Source organism: Oenanthe melanoleuca, chromosome Z, assembly GCF_029582105.1.
Source record: "Oenanthe melanoleuca isolate GR-GAL-2019-014 chromosome Z, OMel1.0, whole genome shotgun sequence".
Taxonomy (NCBI): Eukaryota; Metazoa; Chordata; class Aves; order Passeriformes; family Muscicapidae; genus Oenanthe; species Oenanthe melanoleuca.
This window is the reverse complement of record NC_079362.1, coordinates 73,826,320-73,842,627: the sequence shown is the minus strand read 5'-3', so window position 1 is coordinate 73,842,627 and position 16,308 is coordinate 73,826,320. Positions and strand designations below refer to the sequence as shown.

The window sequence follows — 16,308 nt, the reverse complement described above, 5'->3', positions numbered from 1 at the left end:
GAGGAGGAGGAGGAGGAGGAGGAGGAGGAGGAAGGAGTTCCTTAGAGGAAAATGACCAAGCTTTTCTGAACTACTTTTAATTAGTATTTGGTGCAACAACTATCAGCAGTACACTTAATTTCAGACACAAGTAAAAATCCAAAATATAGCCAGAGGACAGTGGTGAAAGCTTTCCAGAACACTGAGTAAGAAAAGGTGTCTACAAAGCATGGCCCACTGGAGTAAAGAGAAAGCAGGAGGAGATATTCCCCTGTGTCTGAAGATCACATTGGCCTGGCTGTAAATGGATGTCTCCTATTTCCCATAGCTACAGGTATAGTGCTGACAACCCTAGCCTGGACAGAGGACCCACAGTCTTACACAGCCCCCCAAACCCTCCTCCCCAGTAATTACAGGTAGCTTGGACTGTCTGCTCATGCATTGCTCCTGTCTGGGCAGTGAATCTTTGAGATCAGGCTTGACTCCTATCTTATGGCATTGTAACACACATTCTCAGTGCTTATTGCTCCCCCAAGGCTGGGAACTCAACAGCCTCTGCCTCTTCCAGGAGCCAATTCCCTGTCATCAGCCCACAGGTGGATGAGACACAGTGGCTGATCCAAGGTAGTTAAAAATGAGACTCAAGCCCCTGCCCTGCCGTGTGATTCTGGGCACTGCTGTGTGAGACGTGATGCTAATGATTTGTAACTGATTTAGTGTGAAACACATCTTAGGACTGTGCTGAATTTTGCCTGCTGCCATAGTGATGGACAGAGGATGCAGTGAGACTGCCTTCCTGAGAGTGATATCATTAAAAGGCCAGAGTTTGCAATGAGCTTGGACCATGCTGCTTCTGCTCTGCCTCAGGGCACACTTCATTGGAAGTACTTTGGCAATATGGATATCCCCAAACACATCCTTCTGCTTACTTTTCATCCATTCTCCAAATTCTTCCATTTCTCCTGTGAGATACCCAAAACCATGGTGGATCCAGTTTCCACTTCTCCACAGCAGGTGCTGGGCTCTTGGCATCTCCTTCTTGTACATCTCCCTCTCACTGGGATGTTTAGTCACAACGATCTCACCGAGCTCCATCCTCTTCTGGGTGATGATAAAGGGTAACTATAAATTACAGAGATAGTGTGTTAGAAAAACCTTCTGAGTTGGGCTCTGACAACCTCCAGAACCCGGTGGTGATCTCTTTTATCAAAGATGGGGCATTTATGGAGAAGGGATCTGCCAGATACACAGCTGGGAGAGGTGTGTGCTGCAGTGGTGTCTCCTCTCAGGGATGGGGACCAGGCAGTGCCCTTCTGCTGTCATGGGGCACACACAGAGCAGTAGGGGAAAAGAGAGATGTGGCACGGGTGCCTTGCAGCATCCCACCCTCACTCCAGCTCCTGATACAGCCTGTGACAAGCTGCTGGTTGGACATGAGACATGACATCTGCCAAAAAACTGGGTAGCACCCGTGTGCTGAACATGCTTGGCTGAATGTAGCTACTGTGGCAGAAGCTGAGAAGGTAGTCTGCTGAATTTTGTCCATTAGTGAGCTGGAGGCAAGCAATGCAAATTGCCAGAACAGCAGCAAAGAGTAGGGGATGAGAAAATACAAGAGGAGAGGCTGAAGCGTGTGTCCTTTTTGATGTTGTGAGTTGGTGCTTTTGTGTATCACCAGGAATCTGTGATGCTCCTCATTCCACACCTGCCTTCGATAAACCATCAAGAACAACCTGGGGTAGCATCAAAACACTGCACAGAAATCAGCATCCACATGTGGCTTTTGACAAGGACAAGATTACTGGCTCAGGGCTGTGTGCTCCTTGGTTAGCAGGTGAATATTCAGCAGGAGTGGGGGTTTATTAATCTTCCAATTACAGTTGCGGGGCTTTGCTCATTAAAAAGCCTATTACCATATAAACCTTAAAGAGAAAATACACAAATAAACTACACTGCAGCCTGGTGAGCTACATTTAGAGGTCATACCCTCTAAATGGCATCCCTGCTGCCTGAGGGAGCCTGGCATCTGCTGTGGGGTTTGCTCTGGTGATTTTCATGTAGTATGGCTGGGTTTCTTCCAGGTGTTGCCCCAAAGTGGACTGTGCTGTGAAGGGTTTGCCCCCTGTTTCGTGGAATATGGGCACCCTCTTTCAGCCGGAGCCCGTTTTTTTGGGGGCTCAGAGATGCTGGCTGTCAGCGCTGGAGCCTGTGGCAGCAGCAGGGAGGGATGCTTGGCTGCAGGAAAGGCTGCTTTGCACAGAGGAGCGCTGACAGGAAGATGCCAGAAATAGCTGTGGCTGTGAATGCGCTCAGAAGAAGGTCCTTGAGCACAAAGGCTGGTTTTCCCCTGCCCCTGGCGGCGCTTTGCTGAGCGCAGCCTGCACTCGGCTCCTGTTCCCCGGTGCTCTGGCTCTCTCTGCCGGCAGCTCTGCAGCTTTTCCCCACGGCAGCAGCAGCCTTTGGGGTCACCTCCACCCCCAGCCTGGCCAGGGCTGCACTGGCAACTGCAGAGGCTGCTGTGTGAAACCGTGTTGACAAAACCTAGACATCACTCAGTTTGTGCTGAGGAGTATTATAGAAGGTATTAAATGGTCTGAAACAAACAAATTGTGGTTGTGCAAAGAATAGACATCTGTGAACCTTGAATCAGGTAATTAGGAATTGGTTTAGGTGGGGAAGAACCTAAAAGTTAATATCATTCCACTCCCTGCCATGGGCAGGGACACCTTCCACTATCCCAGGCTGCTCCAAGCCCCATCCAACCTGTCTCTGGACACTTCCAGGGATCCAGGGGCAGCCACAGCTTCTCTGGCAACCTGTACCACAGTCTCACAGCCAATACTTTCTTCCTTTTATCTAACTTTAATTTCCCTGGTTTTAGTTTAAAATAATTCCCTGTATCTTGTCCATCCATGCCTTGTCCCCAGTTCCTGTGCAGCTCTCCTGGAGCCCCTTCAGGCCCTGGCAGGGGCTCTGAGCTCTCCCTGGAGCTTCTCTTGTGCAGCTGAGCACCCCCAGCTCTGCCAGCCTGGCTCCAGAGCAGAGGGGCTCCAGCCCTTGCCCAGGGATGCTTTTTGGGGTTGTTAATAGGGAGATTTTGAGGCTCTGCAAAGCTGTGCTCAGTGCAGGAGCAAACAAGGAGCAAAAGAAGAGAGAGAGGGTGGTTTTATTATCCCTCTTTGTCTTCTGATCTGTAATCTCATTCTGAGTCCAGCTCCTGGTTTCAGTTTAAGGCAGCCTTGGTGGCTGTCATTTGACTATTCTTGTGGCTAGCCAGGAAAACTTAGGTGTAGGGAGCACTGAGCTGAAGTTCCCCTTCTCCTCCCACATGTCCTCTAGGCTGAGGGAACTTGCATTGGTTAGATATTGGGAATTTACATCCCTCTGAGATAGGAAGAAACCTGCTCCTACTGGAAAACCAAATATTTCTGTCTGGTTACATCCCATGAGCACTGAGGCTTTGTAAGATTTCCTTGGCTGTAGCTGTGGGCACCTTCAGGTGGAAGTCAGGCCATCTGAGCCCACAGCTGCCAACAGAAATTTCCTGCTATTCCCATGGACAGCTCTGGGTGCTGTAGTGAGGCATCCAATAATTTTTGGGAGGGATACTGAGTCTGAAGTCAAGAGCTCTAGAAGAGAAGAGACTGCAGAGCAATGCCAGGCCAGCACCTGGCTGTCACTGAGGCTGCTTTTGCTACAGAGGTTCACAGTAATATTTAGCAATTGATCTGGTAACAGAGATAACTGTGGTGAACAGTGGAACAGGCTGCCAAGGGCAGTGGTGGAATCATCATCTCTAAAAGTGATCAAAAGCTGTGTGAATGTGACATGTGGGAACATGGGTTAGTGGTGGCCTTGGCAGTGCTGGGTTATTGTTGGACTTGATGATCTTAGAGTGCTTTCCAACTTAAACAATTCTATGCTTCTGTGATCCTATTCCATTTTGTCTGCTTTGTTTATTTGCTCATGTTCCCCCTGAAGTGTTATCCAAAGATTTTCAAAGACTGAGGTGGGCTCAGAGAGCTGCACTAGATCTGTGTAAAGGAGACTGGAACATGTCTTATGGTCTTGAAGTTTTAGGGATGCATCAATAAAGAAAGGTGAGTGAGCCCTTTGCTGTTAACAGTAACCACTATGAGCTATGCAGTACAGCTGTTACCAGCAGGGAGAATAAATGCCAAGGGGCTGTGTCTAAGTCATCACAGCACATGAAGAGCTTATGCTCATTTCAAACTCCACCAGGAAAAATTACTTGCGGGTTTTACAAAGCAGAAACATGACATCAGAGCTCCTAAACCCTGTACTTACAAGACTGCACAGCTCAATTCCCTCTGAAACTGAGATATGGGACCTGTGTATTTTTAAAATTCTTGTCTTGCTCACATCATTTAACTCTAGGGGGTTAAGGGCAATGTCATTATATTAGGCCCCTTTGCAGTCAATTCCTCTCTATTTGGAGAAGCTAATATCTCCAGAGAGTGATTGGTATCTCTTTTTCCTAACATACCTAGCTGAGTTCTGAAAGAGGAAAAAAAAGAAGGGTGTTCTGCCTTTCTTTTTCCACTGGCTGCAGAGGGAGCCTGGTGGCTGAGCTTTTAGATGTCTCTTTGCAGGCAAGAAAAGTTCCAGCCTAAGAGACTTTGCCAAGGTCAACCTTGAAGTTTTTGGAAGTGGGATCTGTAGTCCCAGGCTAGTGCTTTTAAATCACTGAGCCATCTGCAACAGGCCTGTAATCTATATCAAGTCGGGCATTGAAGATTCTGGGGCTAAGAAAAACCCCCAAATCAGCCCCTTTTTATGATTCCTGACTGCTTTCTTCTTATGGATTGGAAGGGAAATAAGTCTCATCTTGGATGGAACACACTCACCCTCCTCAGATGGCAAGGCAGCTGGAGGAGAAGACTGAAGAATTACCAAATTCTGGAGGAAAGAAGTAGTGCAAAAAAAACCCAAAACCAAAACCAAAACCAAAACCAAAACCAAAACCAAAACCAAAACAAACAAACAAACAAACAAAACCAAACCAAATAAACCCCCACAAAACCAAAAAGCAAAACCCAAAACAAAAACAAAAATCCAAAAACAAAAACAAAACAAAACAAAACAAAACAGAAATAAAAATAAGAGAGATTTGGTGGTGCTGAAAGCCTCTGCAGTGCTGCAGTTGTGAATTGTGGGGCTTTACTTAAGAGCAGCCCAAGGGGCTGCATCAGCTGGATAAGATCCTCGAGAGTTGTGATGGGCACAGTGATCTCTGCTGGATCATTTCAGCCTGGGAAAAAACCACCCTTTCTTTGCAGAGAACACCTGTCAGTCTATCGATGGGCTGGTGCTCAGTGGTACAGGCTGCATGAATAACAGAGAAATCATTCGAACAATTATCTAATTAAGTCTAATGAGAGCCTGAATCACTTATGGCACACCTAGGGCTGATGAGGAATTCCTTGAGAAAGGGCCTTTTGTTAGCAAACACCAATTCATCAGTGTGGTAATGAGCAGTCCTGCTTGTTAAGAACATTTTACAGACTGCAGGGTAGTGCCAGGTGGTTGGGACTCACCACCAGACCTACCTGTGCCTGCTCATCTCCCAGCACACAGCTGCTGCAGCCTGTTTTTGAGGCACAGGGTGCTGGCAGCACAGAGATGTGTGTTTTTAAAGCCTCCCAGATCAAGCTCTGCATTTGTCTTGTACTGCTAAAGAAAATATCACCATCACAAAGCCTTCAGTGATATGGTGTCCTCATGCAAATTAAAAAATAAAACCACCAATTTTTTGGTCAGAACAGTGAGATGGTGCATGACCAGCATGAGGGGTGATGAGCAGCATTTGAGCCAAAGGTTGTACAGGGCTGCTGTCTGTGTTGGGAGCTTGGCCATGTGCTGAGGTACCTGAAGCCAAGCCTGGATAAATTATCTTTCCCCTTCTGTGCTGAAAACACAGTCATCAGAAACGCATTGACTTCAAGGGATGTGGCCTCACAAGGGCCTTGAAAAGCAACAGTTTGCAAAAGCATGTTTCTGTCATAAGAAACCATAAAGGAATAAAGAAGAGATACCATGTACAGCTAGAGGGAAAAACTTTGGGATGGTGGCAGAACACTTGGCTGAGTTGTAATGACTTTACCAAATGAGGCTCTACCAGAGATCAACCTGTGATGCTGAAAGCAAATGAATAAAGCAGGACATTTCAGAACAGTTGCTGAGGATGCATGTAGCACATTTTCTGAGAACAGGTACAAAACCCTTAGCCATAGACATTTAAAATAATTAAAAAAAAAAAAAAAAAAAAGAATAACAAAAAACCAAATAAGCAACCAACCAAAAAAAAAAAAAAAAAAAAAAACAGTAAAGAGAAAAAAAAAAGGTACTCAAGTGACCTTTTATCCTATTACAGGCATTAAACAAAGCCACATCTCACAGCAGTTCTATCATATCTTTACAAGCACAACTATAGCAGTTAGCAGTTGGGGTAGTTTAATGGGGCTAAATATGATTCTTACATCCTTATTTAGATAATTGGTTTTTACAGTGTGGTCTTGGAGTCTTTCTGTTTCTTCCTTTCCCAGTCCCTGTACTTATGTAATGCAATATGCTCCAAGGCAAAAGTTTACTATTTCTTTCCCCTTTGCTGCATCTCCCACTCTGCCAGTGGAGGCACAGAGTTTATTTAATGGATTTTATTGGTGTCTGTGGTAGAAGCTGTTCTGGCACCATTTGTGTTTGGGTTGTCTGCATACCCACAGTCACACACACACATGCATATGTGTGTAACTGTGAAGGAGGAGGCTTTGGCTTCCTTACCACAGGTCTCCTGAAAGGGATTCATGAACTCATAAAGAGGTTTGTGTTGAAAGAGACATTAAAGCTCATCCTGTCCTACCTCCTGCCATGGGCAGAGACACCTTCCAGGCCTTGCACACTTCCAGGGATTGGACAGCCACAGCTTCTCTGGGAAACCTCTGCCAGGGCCTCATCACCCTCACAGGGAATAATTTCTTTCTAATACATTATCTAACTCTAGTTCTATTCCTCTAATATTCTCTATAACCATTCCTCTATATTCCCTATAAACATTCAAAGGCTTATCATGGTGTTGCCTATCCGTGGCTGACATGGAATGGTCAGTATCATGTCCAGGGAGATCACCCAGGTGTGTGGTGGTCCCATAATCATTGGGATGGGATGGCTTTACTTCCAGAAATGTCTGCCTCATTCTTGTGGAGACACAGAGACACTGAGATGGGATCTGTGAGGGTTTGTGTGTGCAGTGTGAATGTCTGTACCTGAGCATCTTGCCTTGACTTCCACTGAAGAGCTGGTCAATAAATGCATCTTGAGCATGATTCATCCTCTCCCGTCCTACACAGATGAATCATGTCCCAAATGCTGTCACATTTTCTGTCTATAATGGGAAAGACAGACAGCTCAGATGCACACAGCTGCACCACGTGTACCCAGGGAGAGGCGTGATGAGTCTCAGCTAAATTACTGTCCTAAGGTTATTCAGGAAATCTGTAGCTCACTGGGATATCAAACAAGTACACCTTCATGTTTGAACCAAGTGCCTCACATGTGAAGAATTTTCAAAATGCTATCTGTTTTTTAAAAGTAAAAGTAGTCAGGTCAGGTAGATATTTTAAGACACAAAAATCTTGTTTTCCTGCATATGGTTCCAGTTATAAAACCAGAGGGGAAAACAAATAGTGAAAATATGAAATATAAAAACCATAGCTTCTAAACAGAATGTTTTTCAAAGGTTTCCATGAGGTGTTGGCTGTTGGGCAAAGCAGACTGTAAAACAATTTTACAAGCCACATTTATTCTAAGAGCTCCACTTATTGAAGTACAATTCAAACTCTTGTTCTGCCGGCCAAGTTCCATAAATTAAACACTTGTCCAATAACACATACCTCTCCACTGTTTCTTTTTGGCTTTTTGTGTTTGTGCGTCTCTCTCACTCCTTTTTGGATTTTTTTTGTTTTGTTTTGTTGTTTTAAAAATATCCTTTGCAAATGGAAACAAAAAGGGTTTGCTTGTTTTAGGAACAGATTTAAGAAGCAGAGCAGTAAAAGTAAAAATAAGGCAAGGAAAAAGAAAACAGGTCAACAGACTAAAATGAGAGTTTTGTTCCGTTATTTTGTATCCTGCTGACACTGATTTACAGCTAGGGTGTAATCTGTGGTGTGAAGCTGTGTGATGTCAAACATTTAACTGAAGTTGTGCCTCTGGATATTATGAGAAACCAGCCAGGTGACCTGAGAGCTAGGAAGGGAAGTTGGGTATGGGTCCTGCCTTCAGAGAGAACCCAATATCCCTCCCTTCCCTAGAGTGTTATGGCTCTAGAGACATGACCATCACCAGGACCAGCCATTTCTTCCAGAGAGGGGACAGGGAAGTGTGAGATATCCTGTCTGACCTGGAGCAGGAACGGACCTGCATAACAGTCAAGGAAAAGCCCTGCCAGCAGTGCTCCTGTGCTCACTGTGCCTTCCCTTTCCCACCTCTTTTCCTGTTTCTCTCTGCTGTCACCCACCCCTTCAGCTCTTGCTGCTTTTAGAGTTTGGTGTAGACCCTCATTTCTAGGCTGTGTCTAAACCTTGCAGATCCTTTAATTGGATCATAAAGGTTGGAAAAACCTCCAAGATCATCAAATTCAAACTTTGACCGATCCCCACCTTGACACCCAGACCAGAACACTGAGTACCATATCCAGTTTTCCTTGGACACCTCCAGGAGTGGGGACTCTGATGTGCCAACATCTTCCTGAGTTTCACTTTGATGTCACCCCCTGTCTTTCTCCTCCACACTGACCATGAGCTGCCTGTCTTCATTTTCAGAATGAGTCACTGCTCTGTCTTATCAGGAGGGAAAAATTAACTCCCACATCCCATAAACACTGTCTCTACTTGTCAGAAGTATTTCTAAAGATCCTCTCCTGTGGTGCAAAGCTTAGACATCCTAACGCAAGTGCCAATGAAATAAATGTCTTCTTTAATCCAGAGAGTAGAGAGGTGGGAATAATACAGCAAGAAACTAGACAATATCTCTCTTTCTTATTAATTCACAGTGAAAACTTGGGTAAGTCAGCTACTGATTGTCTCTCATCAATTCAGAGGTGACCTCTCCAATGAGAATAAATCCTTTAAACTCAGTATAGTGATTCAAGGTCTTAAGACCTTAAGTCTGTAAGACTTGAGCATGACAGACATGGGCAGCCAAATGTGAATCAGTTTGGAGCTGCCAGAGAAATTACTGTTCTTTGTTGAGGGCTACCTTCTGCTAGGCTGAGATACAATAACTGATGGGTGTGAGAGAGAGGACAGGGAAGGAAATGTACCTAAGGACATTTTATTGTGGAAGAAGGCAGATTTAATTTAGCTTCTGCTGAAGGTGATTTTAGGCAGCCTGCCCCTGCTGCAGCAAGGTTGGAGGCAGTCTTGTGGTCAGTTTCAAAGGTTGGGGCGTGACCAAAAGGTGGTAGGGACATTAGATCCTTCAGGGGGGCAGTGCTTAAGGGTGATGATTCCTGCTTCAGCTGCCCATCCAGACTGCAAGAGCTTAAAGAGGGTTTTGAACAAGGAAGTTTTCCTGGTTTTTTGTGTGGCTGTTTAGGTGGTGCTGTGTAGTTTTCTCAGGATGTACAAAGGCCAAGGCAGACTTGAAGCATCCATAACCCCATCAGTGCTTTGCAGAAACAGGTGATTGGTGATCTGCAACACCTGTGCTCCAAGACCAAATGCCTGATGTTAACATGCACTGAGAAACCTTGTTTATTCTATGCAAAAAATTCCCTTGTTGTTAAACCTTTAAGCTCTTCATCTGGGGTTGGATATCCTGTACAAGCCTTGGGGAGTTGGCAAAATCCCTTTGTTTTGGTGTGAAATACATTGATGTTTTTTTTTCTAGCCTAGCTTAGCAAAGCTTTGCTTGTAAATATTTTAACTGCAAGTACAATCACATGGTGTCTGCTGTTCCTGGGCTGATCCAGCTGAATACTGGGCTGTCTTTAGCAAGGCATACACAGATTGCAAAGTGCTAGATGCTGTTCACAGTGAATTAAAGTGTCAGAGCATGGCCATTATTTGGTTAATCTTGGGACAAAGCGCTCAGCATTTTAATATGGTAACCGTAAAGGCATTTCTCCATATAGTTCACATCACTTGCTCTTTAATAGAAAGTTAATGGGGATTTTCTTTTTTAGATAGCAGCAATTTATCATGTGTTTCCCTGGTAACTACAGCATCGTGAACCTTCCTTGAAAACTCCATTGGGATTCCTGCAATGTTTATGAACATAATGAATGGTAAGTGTAAGGCAAACCCATTGAATCACTTTATTTTAAATTCTGGCAGAGACATAATTTCCCACAGTTCATAAACATTTACAAAAAAAGGAGTTTACATGAAGAAAAACAGTTGTTTTTATCACTCAGATCAAAGAATACGTTTATCTGGATGTATGGATGCGTTTTCTGCCAGCTTTTGATAAACTCAGGTGACAATCTTTAAGCGGCTTCACAGACTAGTGCAGAACCTTTGAAGTCTGCAGCTTTGCTCACCTGAAAACACAGACATCACTTCTGCTCTCTGTTCTGTGTGAGTCTGAAGTTTTTACTTCAAAGATTGTAAATGACAGGACAAATTTCCCAAGCTGCTGCTCAGATTCATTGGAATAAAATGGTGAAGTGTGGCATGTTGCAGGATACTCAGGTTGGATGGGGCTTGGAGCAGCCTGGTCTAGCAGAATGTGCCCCCGTCCATGGCAGGGGGATTGGAACTAAAAGACTTTTAAGGTCCCATTCTAAATCAAACTATTCAAGGATTCTCTAATTTGCGTTGCTGTCTCCACATCCCTCTTGTAGTTTATCTGCTCCTGTGCTGTGGGATTGGTGTTTGTGCACTGGAGAAATGGCCTAATATCTTTTTGAAATGCAGTGCAAGGGATTCCCCTAATGTGAATGGCCTTTTCATCAGACTTGAGATGGGAGAGATGGAAAGGAGTGAGAGCTGCAGATAAAAACTTATTTGATAGGGTCTGGCTGTCATCTCAGGTTTTATTCCTCTGTAGTTAATAAAACATCACTTATATAAGTGAGAGAGAGGTCATATCCATCAGTCTCAGTGGAGATACTCTGGATTCTTGTTGTACATAAAAATATGTTTCTAGTGCTGTTTGCAAGTGGGGACATCTTTACTGCAGGATGGAGCAAGATTTCTCATGGTCTTCCTTGTGTGGAAGATTTTGAAGGGGTGTGCAGAGCAACCCTGTTCCTTTACAGAAATTTCTAACATGAAAAAGAAAATTAAAATGGCTATAACATATATTTTTTAATTTACATCTTTCAAAAGGTTTAATTTTGCTTTAATTTTTTTTTTAAGCTAATATTATTGGATGACCAGCCCACAGCTATCATTGGGAATGGGGTTAGTACCCACTGAACAGAGGATAAATGAGACTAAAATCTATGTAATCATATATTTGAGGTGAAATGTCCATGCTCGTGAGGAAAGGGAAGGCAGACAAAAAAGAAAGAGCTTTTACCTGACCTCTTTCTGTGTATCATTTGCAAGTGTGAGTGCTGTGAATTCACCAAAGAGTGGAGATGTGTTCAAATTGAGCTTCCAGAGAAAAAGAGATCCAGGGGGAGGTCAAGGTTTGGCTCTTCCAGAGAAGAGGAAAGGAGGGAATGGAATATGGGGACCAGATTGGAGTGTGTGAAACAGGGAAGTGGAGACAAAGTCATAGCCAATTTCTGAATTAACACCTAGTTCTTCAAGTGGAAAAGAGGTGGAAATGTGGTACTGTGAATAACACTGGGTTCAGTCTCATAGCTGGGTAGGTGAATGAATTTGGGGATCATCTTTAGGCTGAGCAGAATGCACTGCCTGAGGCTGGGAATCAGTTGCAGGTGCAAAAGTTATTTGGAAGAACTTGGGGGCGGGTATTAGGAATTCAAAATTTAAATTTATTCATTGAATATTTTTTTAAATAAATAAAAAAAAAAAAATCAGAGCTGTAGAATTGTTTCAGGCCAGATATGTTCATGATTTGTATAGTTTGGGCATTTAAAAAAGTGTTCTATTGCTACCTTGTGTCTAGCAGTAGGAACATGTAAGAAAATAGTGTTCAGGTGGGGTTATGAATGTGAAAGGATTTACTGCAGAACAATGGTTAGGGCTGAATTTTGTTCACCCCACAGAGAAAAGCTGTGTGCTGTTCTCAGAAGATTTGGCTGCCTTATTCTGAATTTTTTCTTGGTATGTATTCCTGCCCTTAGATCAAGGATAACCTCTGTGAAACTTGTGACTGCAGAGCTACAGTTACTTTCAAATTTGCAAGTTCTGTGATGGAGAATATTGATATCACTCTGAATACTTTAAGCTCTAGCCTCTTGATGTGCTTTATGCCTTTTTCATTCTCTGTATTATTAGTACAAGTTATTTTTACAGGATTTGAAAGATGCATCGCAGAACCTTACTGCTGAACTTTGGCACAGCGGTGAAGGAAAATAGAGTTTGCATCAGCTTGTTTTACTCACAGTAAATTTTCACCCTGAGGAATATGCCTTATCTGCAGCCAAGGTTAGGTTTAATGCTGGTTTCTATTGTAATGCTCAAAATGCAACATTCTGTTTCAATGAAGGCTTCTAGTTATGTGGAGGAAACATCTAACTAGTGTGAGTTATTTAAATGCCACACTCTTAGTCTTGTGTGACCCTGAGTGCTTTCTACATAGCCAGTTCTTGGGTAATATAGGATTTATGAGACCGAAGGAGGCTTAATGAGGCTTACAGTATAAATTTGCCAGTTGTACTGAGTCCAGTGCAAAGGTTGGGATTAGTTTGGAGGTCATGAAAAGTTGATTTGGAAAGCCAGGGATTTGGCTGAGGCTCGCCTGATGTGAAGGGAAGAGCCAGGGGCTGCTTCCACTTGCTTTGAATCCCTCAGCCTGAACCTCATCTGGGGTGGGGTTAGACTTGGGGTGCACCCCAGGGTCCTTGCTCTGGACCAAAATACCTCTCCTCAGGGCTGCTCTGGGATTTCCTGTGCTTCCACAAAGAGCTGAAATGCTGTGGTGACACAGTCAGAGAAGAAACACACTTTAAATAATTTTGCCCTTGACATTAGATGTGTTACCTCTGTGCCATGGTTATGTTTTCCATGGCCACAGCACAAGTCAAATCCCATGGCTGATTCCCATGCCCCACCACGAGTAAATACTTAGTTTTGCCCCATAAGGGAGGAAAAGGTTAGATCTCTTTCTCTCTGTGGATATAAAAGAATAATTTGAGAGAGAAAGATGCCTTTTATTGCTAAAAAAGCAGTTTCAGGTCACTCCACATCCAGAAGTAACAGCTGTGTTTAGCAGAGTACTTTGTCAGAAGAAAATAAAAGAAGATCAAATGCAGAAAGGGAAAATAAAAGAGTTACAGTCTGCATGTATTAAAGCCTAGTTTAGCTAAATTCAGTGATAATTTTTCAAAGGAGAAAAGTACTGCAATAAAACATTTATTGTGTTTTTGTGCTTGTTTTCATTCCTTTGAGAAAAATGAAACAGTTTTAAGACTCATTCTGTACTAATTCTTTTTCCTAGTTTTTCAGTTCAAGCATTAAACAAAACAAAACAAAAAAAACCCTCCCAAACCTCCCCCCACTCCCTGAAAAAAAATAAATAAAGGAGTTATCCACACAGTTTTCATTATAGATTTTACAAGAGGAAAAAGTTTTAGCTTTCTGGATGGTCTGACCCATTCAAGAAGGCATCATTTGTTTTAAATGGATATTGGCAAGGTCCTTAATAAGGATATGAATGATTAAGGAAAACCAGATATTTGGAATTGAAACGAGGAAAAAAAATCTGAATATAAAAAAACCCTAAAATACATGTGCTAGGAATAACTCATCTACTCATGACTTGTGCTCAGACCCGTTTGGTGGAGAATTGTTGAGGCCCAAGGCACAAAAAAGGATATTTGGGTAGCAGAAGCCAACTTGGAGGCTGTAAAGTGATTTGTTTCTATTTCCTTGTATCAATGTAGTCAAATCAGCTTTATAGTTTTGAAAGAAACCCAGTTGGGAGTTTATGTGAGTTCAGGATGGTGTTAACTGTATGTTTTGGACATGGTAGGGAAAGGAGAAGAAACATTTGCATCCAATTTGCCAACATGTTCCTCAATTGCCATATCAACAAGCTGGTTGAGGTAATGGGAGAGATAAGTATTTTAAGTTTAAGAAGCTGAGAATCTGGCAAAGGGAATTAGCTTTGAAGTTCATCAGTCATTCTTAGCCACGGGATGGTGTGAGGAGACCTTGGGCACTGCTGCTCCTTCCTTGTTCCTTGGCTTGGTGCAATGGACTTTTGACTCATTGGACAATGGACATGCATGAGGCAGAGGACAAGTGACCTGTGGGCTGCAGTGAGCCTGCCAGAATATCATCCAGCCTGGCAGCAGCCTCTCCCTGACTCCTACCCCAGGCACCATGGGCTGCTCCACCTCTGCTGGCAGCTGGCTCCTGGCTCCCATCCTGGGATGTGACTTGGTCAGAAAACACTTCTTTTGGATTTCCAGCCAAACATGGAAGGATGTCATGCTTGTTGACTGAGTTGAAAATGAGGGTGGCTGAAGGAAACATCATTATTTTATTGGATCTGCATTAAGTTAATGCTTTTCTGCAGTAATATGGGTGCCTGAATTCTCTGACTCCTGTGGGGTTGGTTGCCCATCAGGATTTGTCCAAAGCCCCAGCATTTGTGACTCAAATGTGAAGTCCCTGCTCAATCCCTGCTGAGGGCAGGGGACACAAGGATTGCTCTGTTGTTCTCTCTGGATCAGGCACTGGAACAGGCAACCTACTGAGCCGAAGCCTTTGGCTTTTCATCAGTTTTAAAAGTAATTGATATGAATTGTGATAATGACTGGTTTGTAGATCTTGCCTTTGGATATCCACAAAGCTGCTTAGAGAATTGGAGTCTTTATATGACCATGGATATCTCAGCTGTGTCACTGAACTCAAGGGCACCAAAACCTGCAGGGATTTATTAGTACAAAGAAACTCTTCCTGCCTCTGAAAGCCTCTTAAAGTATTTTATGCAGCATATACTTACTTATCCCTGGACTTTCTGATCATGGTTCTTCCATCGCCTAAGGCCTCAGCCAGCTCTAGAAATAACCCTGCCCTTGCTTTAGAAAAGTGCATCAAGTGCCTTGTTTCGTGTTTTACAGGTGGGGAGCCTAAGAGTAGGATCATTTAAGTCTGACATGTTTGCTTGTGATTATGGAAATATCTGTAATCAAACATTTTAACAGTCAGTGCTATTTTCTAATCTGTGTGTGTGCAGTCTGATGTCTTTTGAAGGCAGCAGGAGGCAGGAAGGCCTCACAACAGGGAAAATTAAGCCAATTATCTCTGAGTAGATGTAAGGACTAAATGCCCCAATTTTAACCTACCACTTCAATACCTCTATGATTCAGCCTTTCTCTCTGCAGTGAAATGGGAATCATGCTGCTGGAAGCTTGGTGCAGGACCTCAGGGAGGGAGGTGAGGGTTTAAAGAGCTTTTCAGCTCTTTGCCTCTTTGACACCTCCTTCCATCACCATGGGCAGCGTTGTCACATCACATGGATGGTACTGTGGTGATTTGCCACTCCAAGAGAACCTTAGCTCTCATCACAGAATGGTTTGGGCTGAAAGGGACCTTGAAAACCATCTCATTCCACCCCTGCCATGGGCAGGGACACCTTCTACTAGGCCATGTTACTCCAAGCCTCATCCTACCTGGCCCTGGACACTTGCAGGGATGGGTTTGGCTTGTGGTGTGAGCTGCCATGGCTAAACCCTCTGCTGGGGTGATCTTGCCAGGGCTGGGCTGATGAGTGTCAGTCCTTTCCTCCTGCCCTCTCAGACTGGAACCTGTGATCCTCTCCATTGTTATTGCCAGCATGTTTTGACCATAAGCCCTGTCCCTCCTTCAAGACTGCTGCTGTATATAGAAATAATTTCTGTATCATGGCTGAAGTACCTGATGAAATTTATAGAGGTCAGCACAGATAAGTGTCCCACAAAAGCCCTGCCATAGACGTTTATGTGGGTTTAAATATCCAGTCTCATGTGAAAACAGTTTCAGGGATTTTGGTATTGCCATTGGTTAAATAGATTTCAGGTCTTTATTATGCTATTGAAATACTTGAATCACCACTTGAACTAAATGAAAGCTTACTGTGTGTGCATATAATTGTTTTTCTTGCTACCTATTACTTGATTGGGGTTGAGTAAGGTTAGCAAAAGCATTAAATTAATTTTCTTGTAAAGTTATGCATTATGAAGTAAGA

General features: G+C 43.5%; 1 protein-coding gene across 1 annotated transcript in view; it reads right to left on the bottom strand.

The window, feature by feature from the left end:
* LOC130265357 (urea transporter 2-like) overlaps positions 1 to 16,308 on the bottom strand; it is a 302,492-nt gene that overhangs the window by 12,751 nt on the left and 273,433 nt on the right. Inside the window, exon 5 of the mRNA XM_056514401.1 lies at positions 909 to 1,101. Within this exon, the coding sequence (XP_056370376.1) occupies positions 909 to 1,074 (166 nt within the window). The 5' untranslated portion in view covers positions 1,075 to 1,101. The remainder of the gene's footprint in view (positions 1 to 908; positions 1,102 to 16,308) is intronic.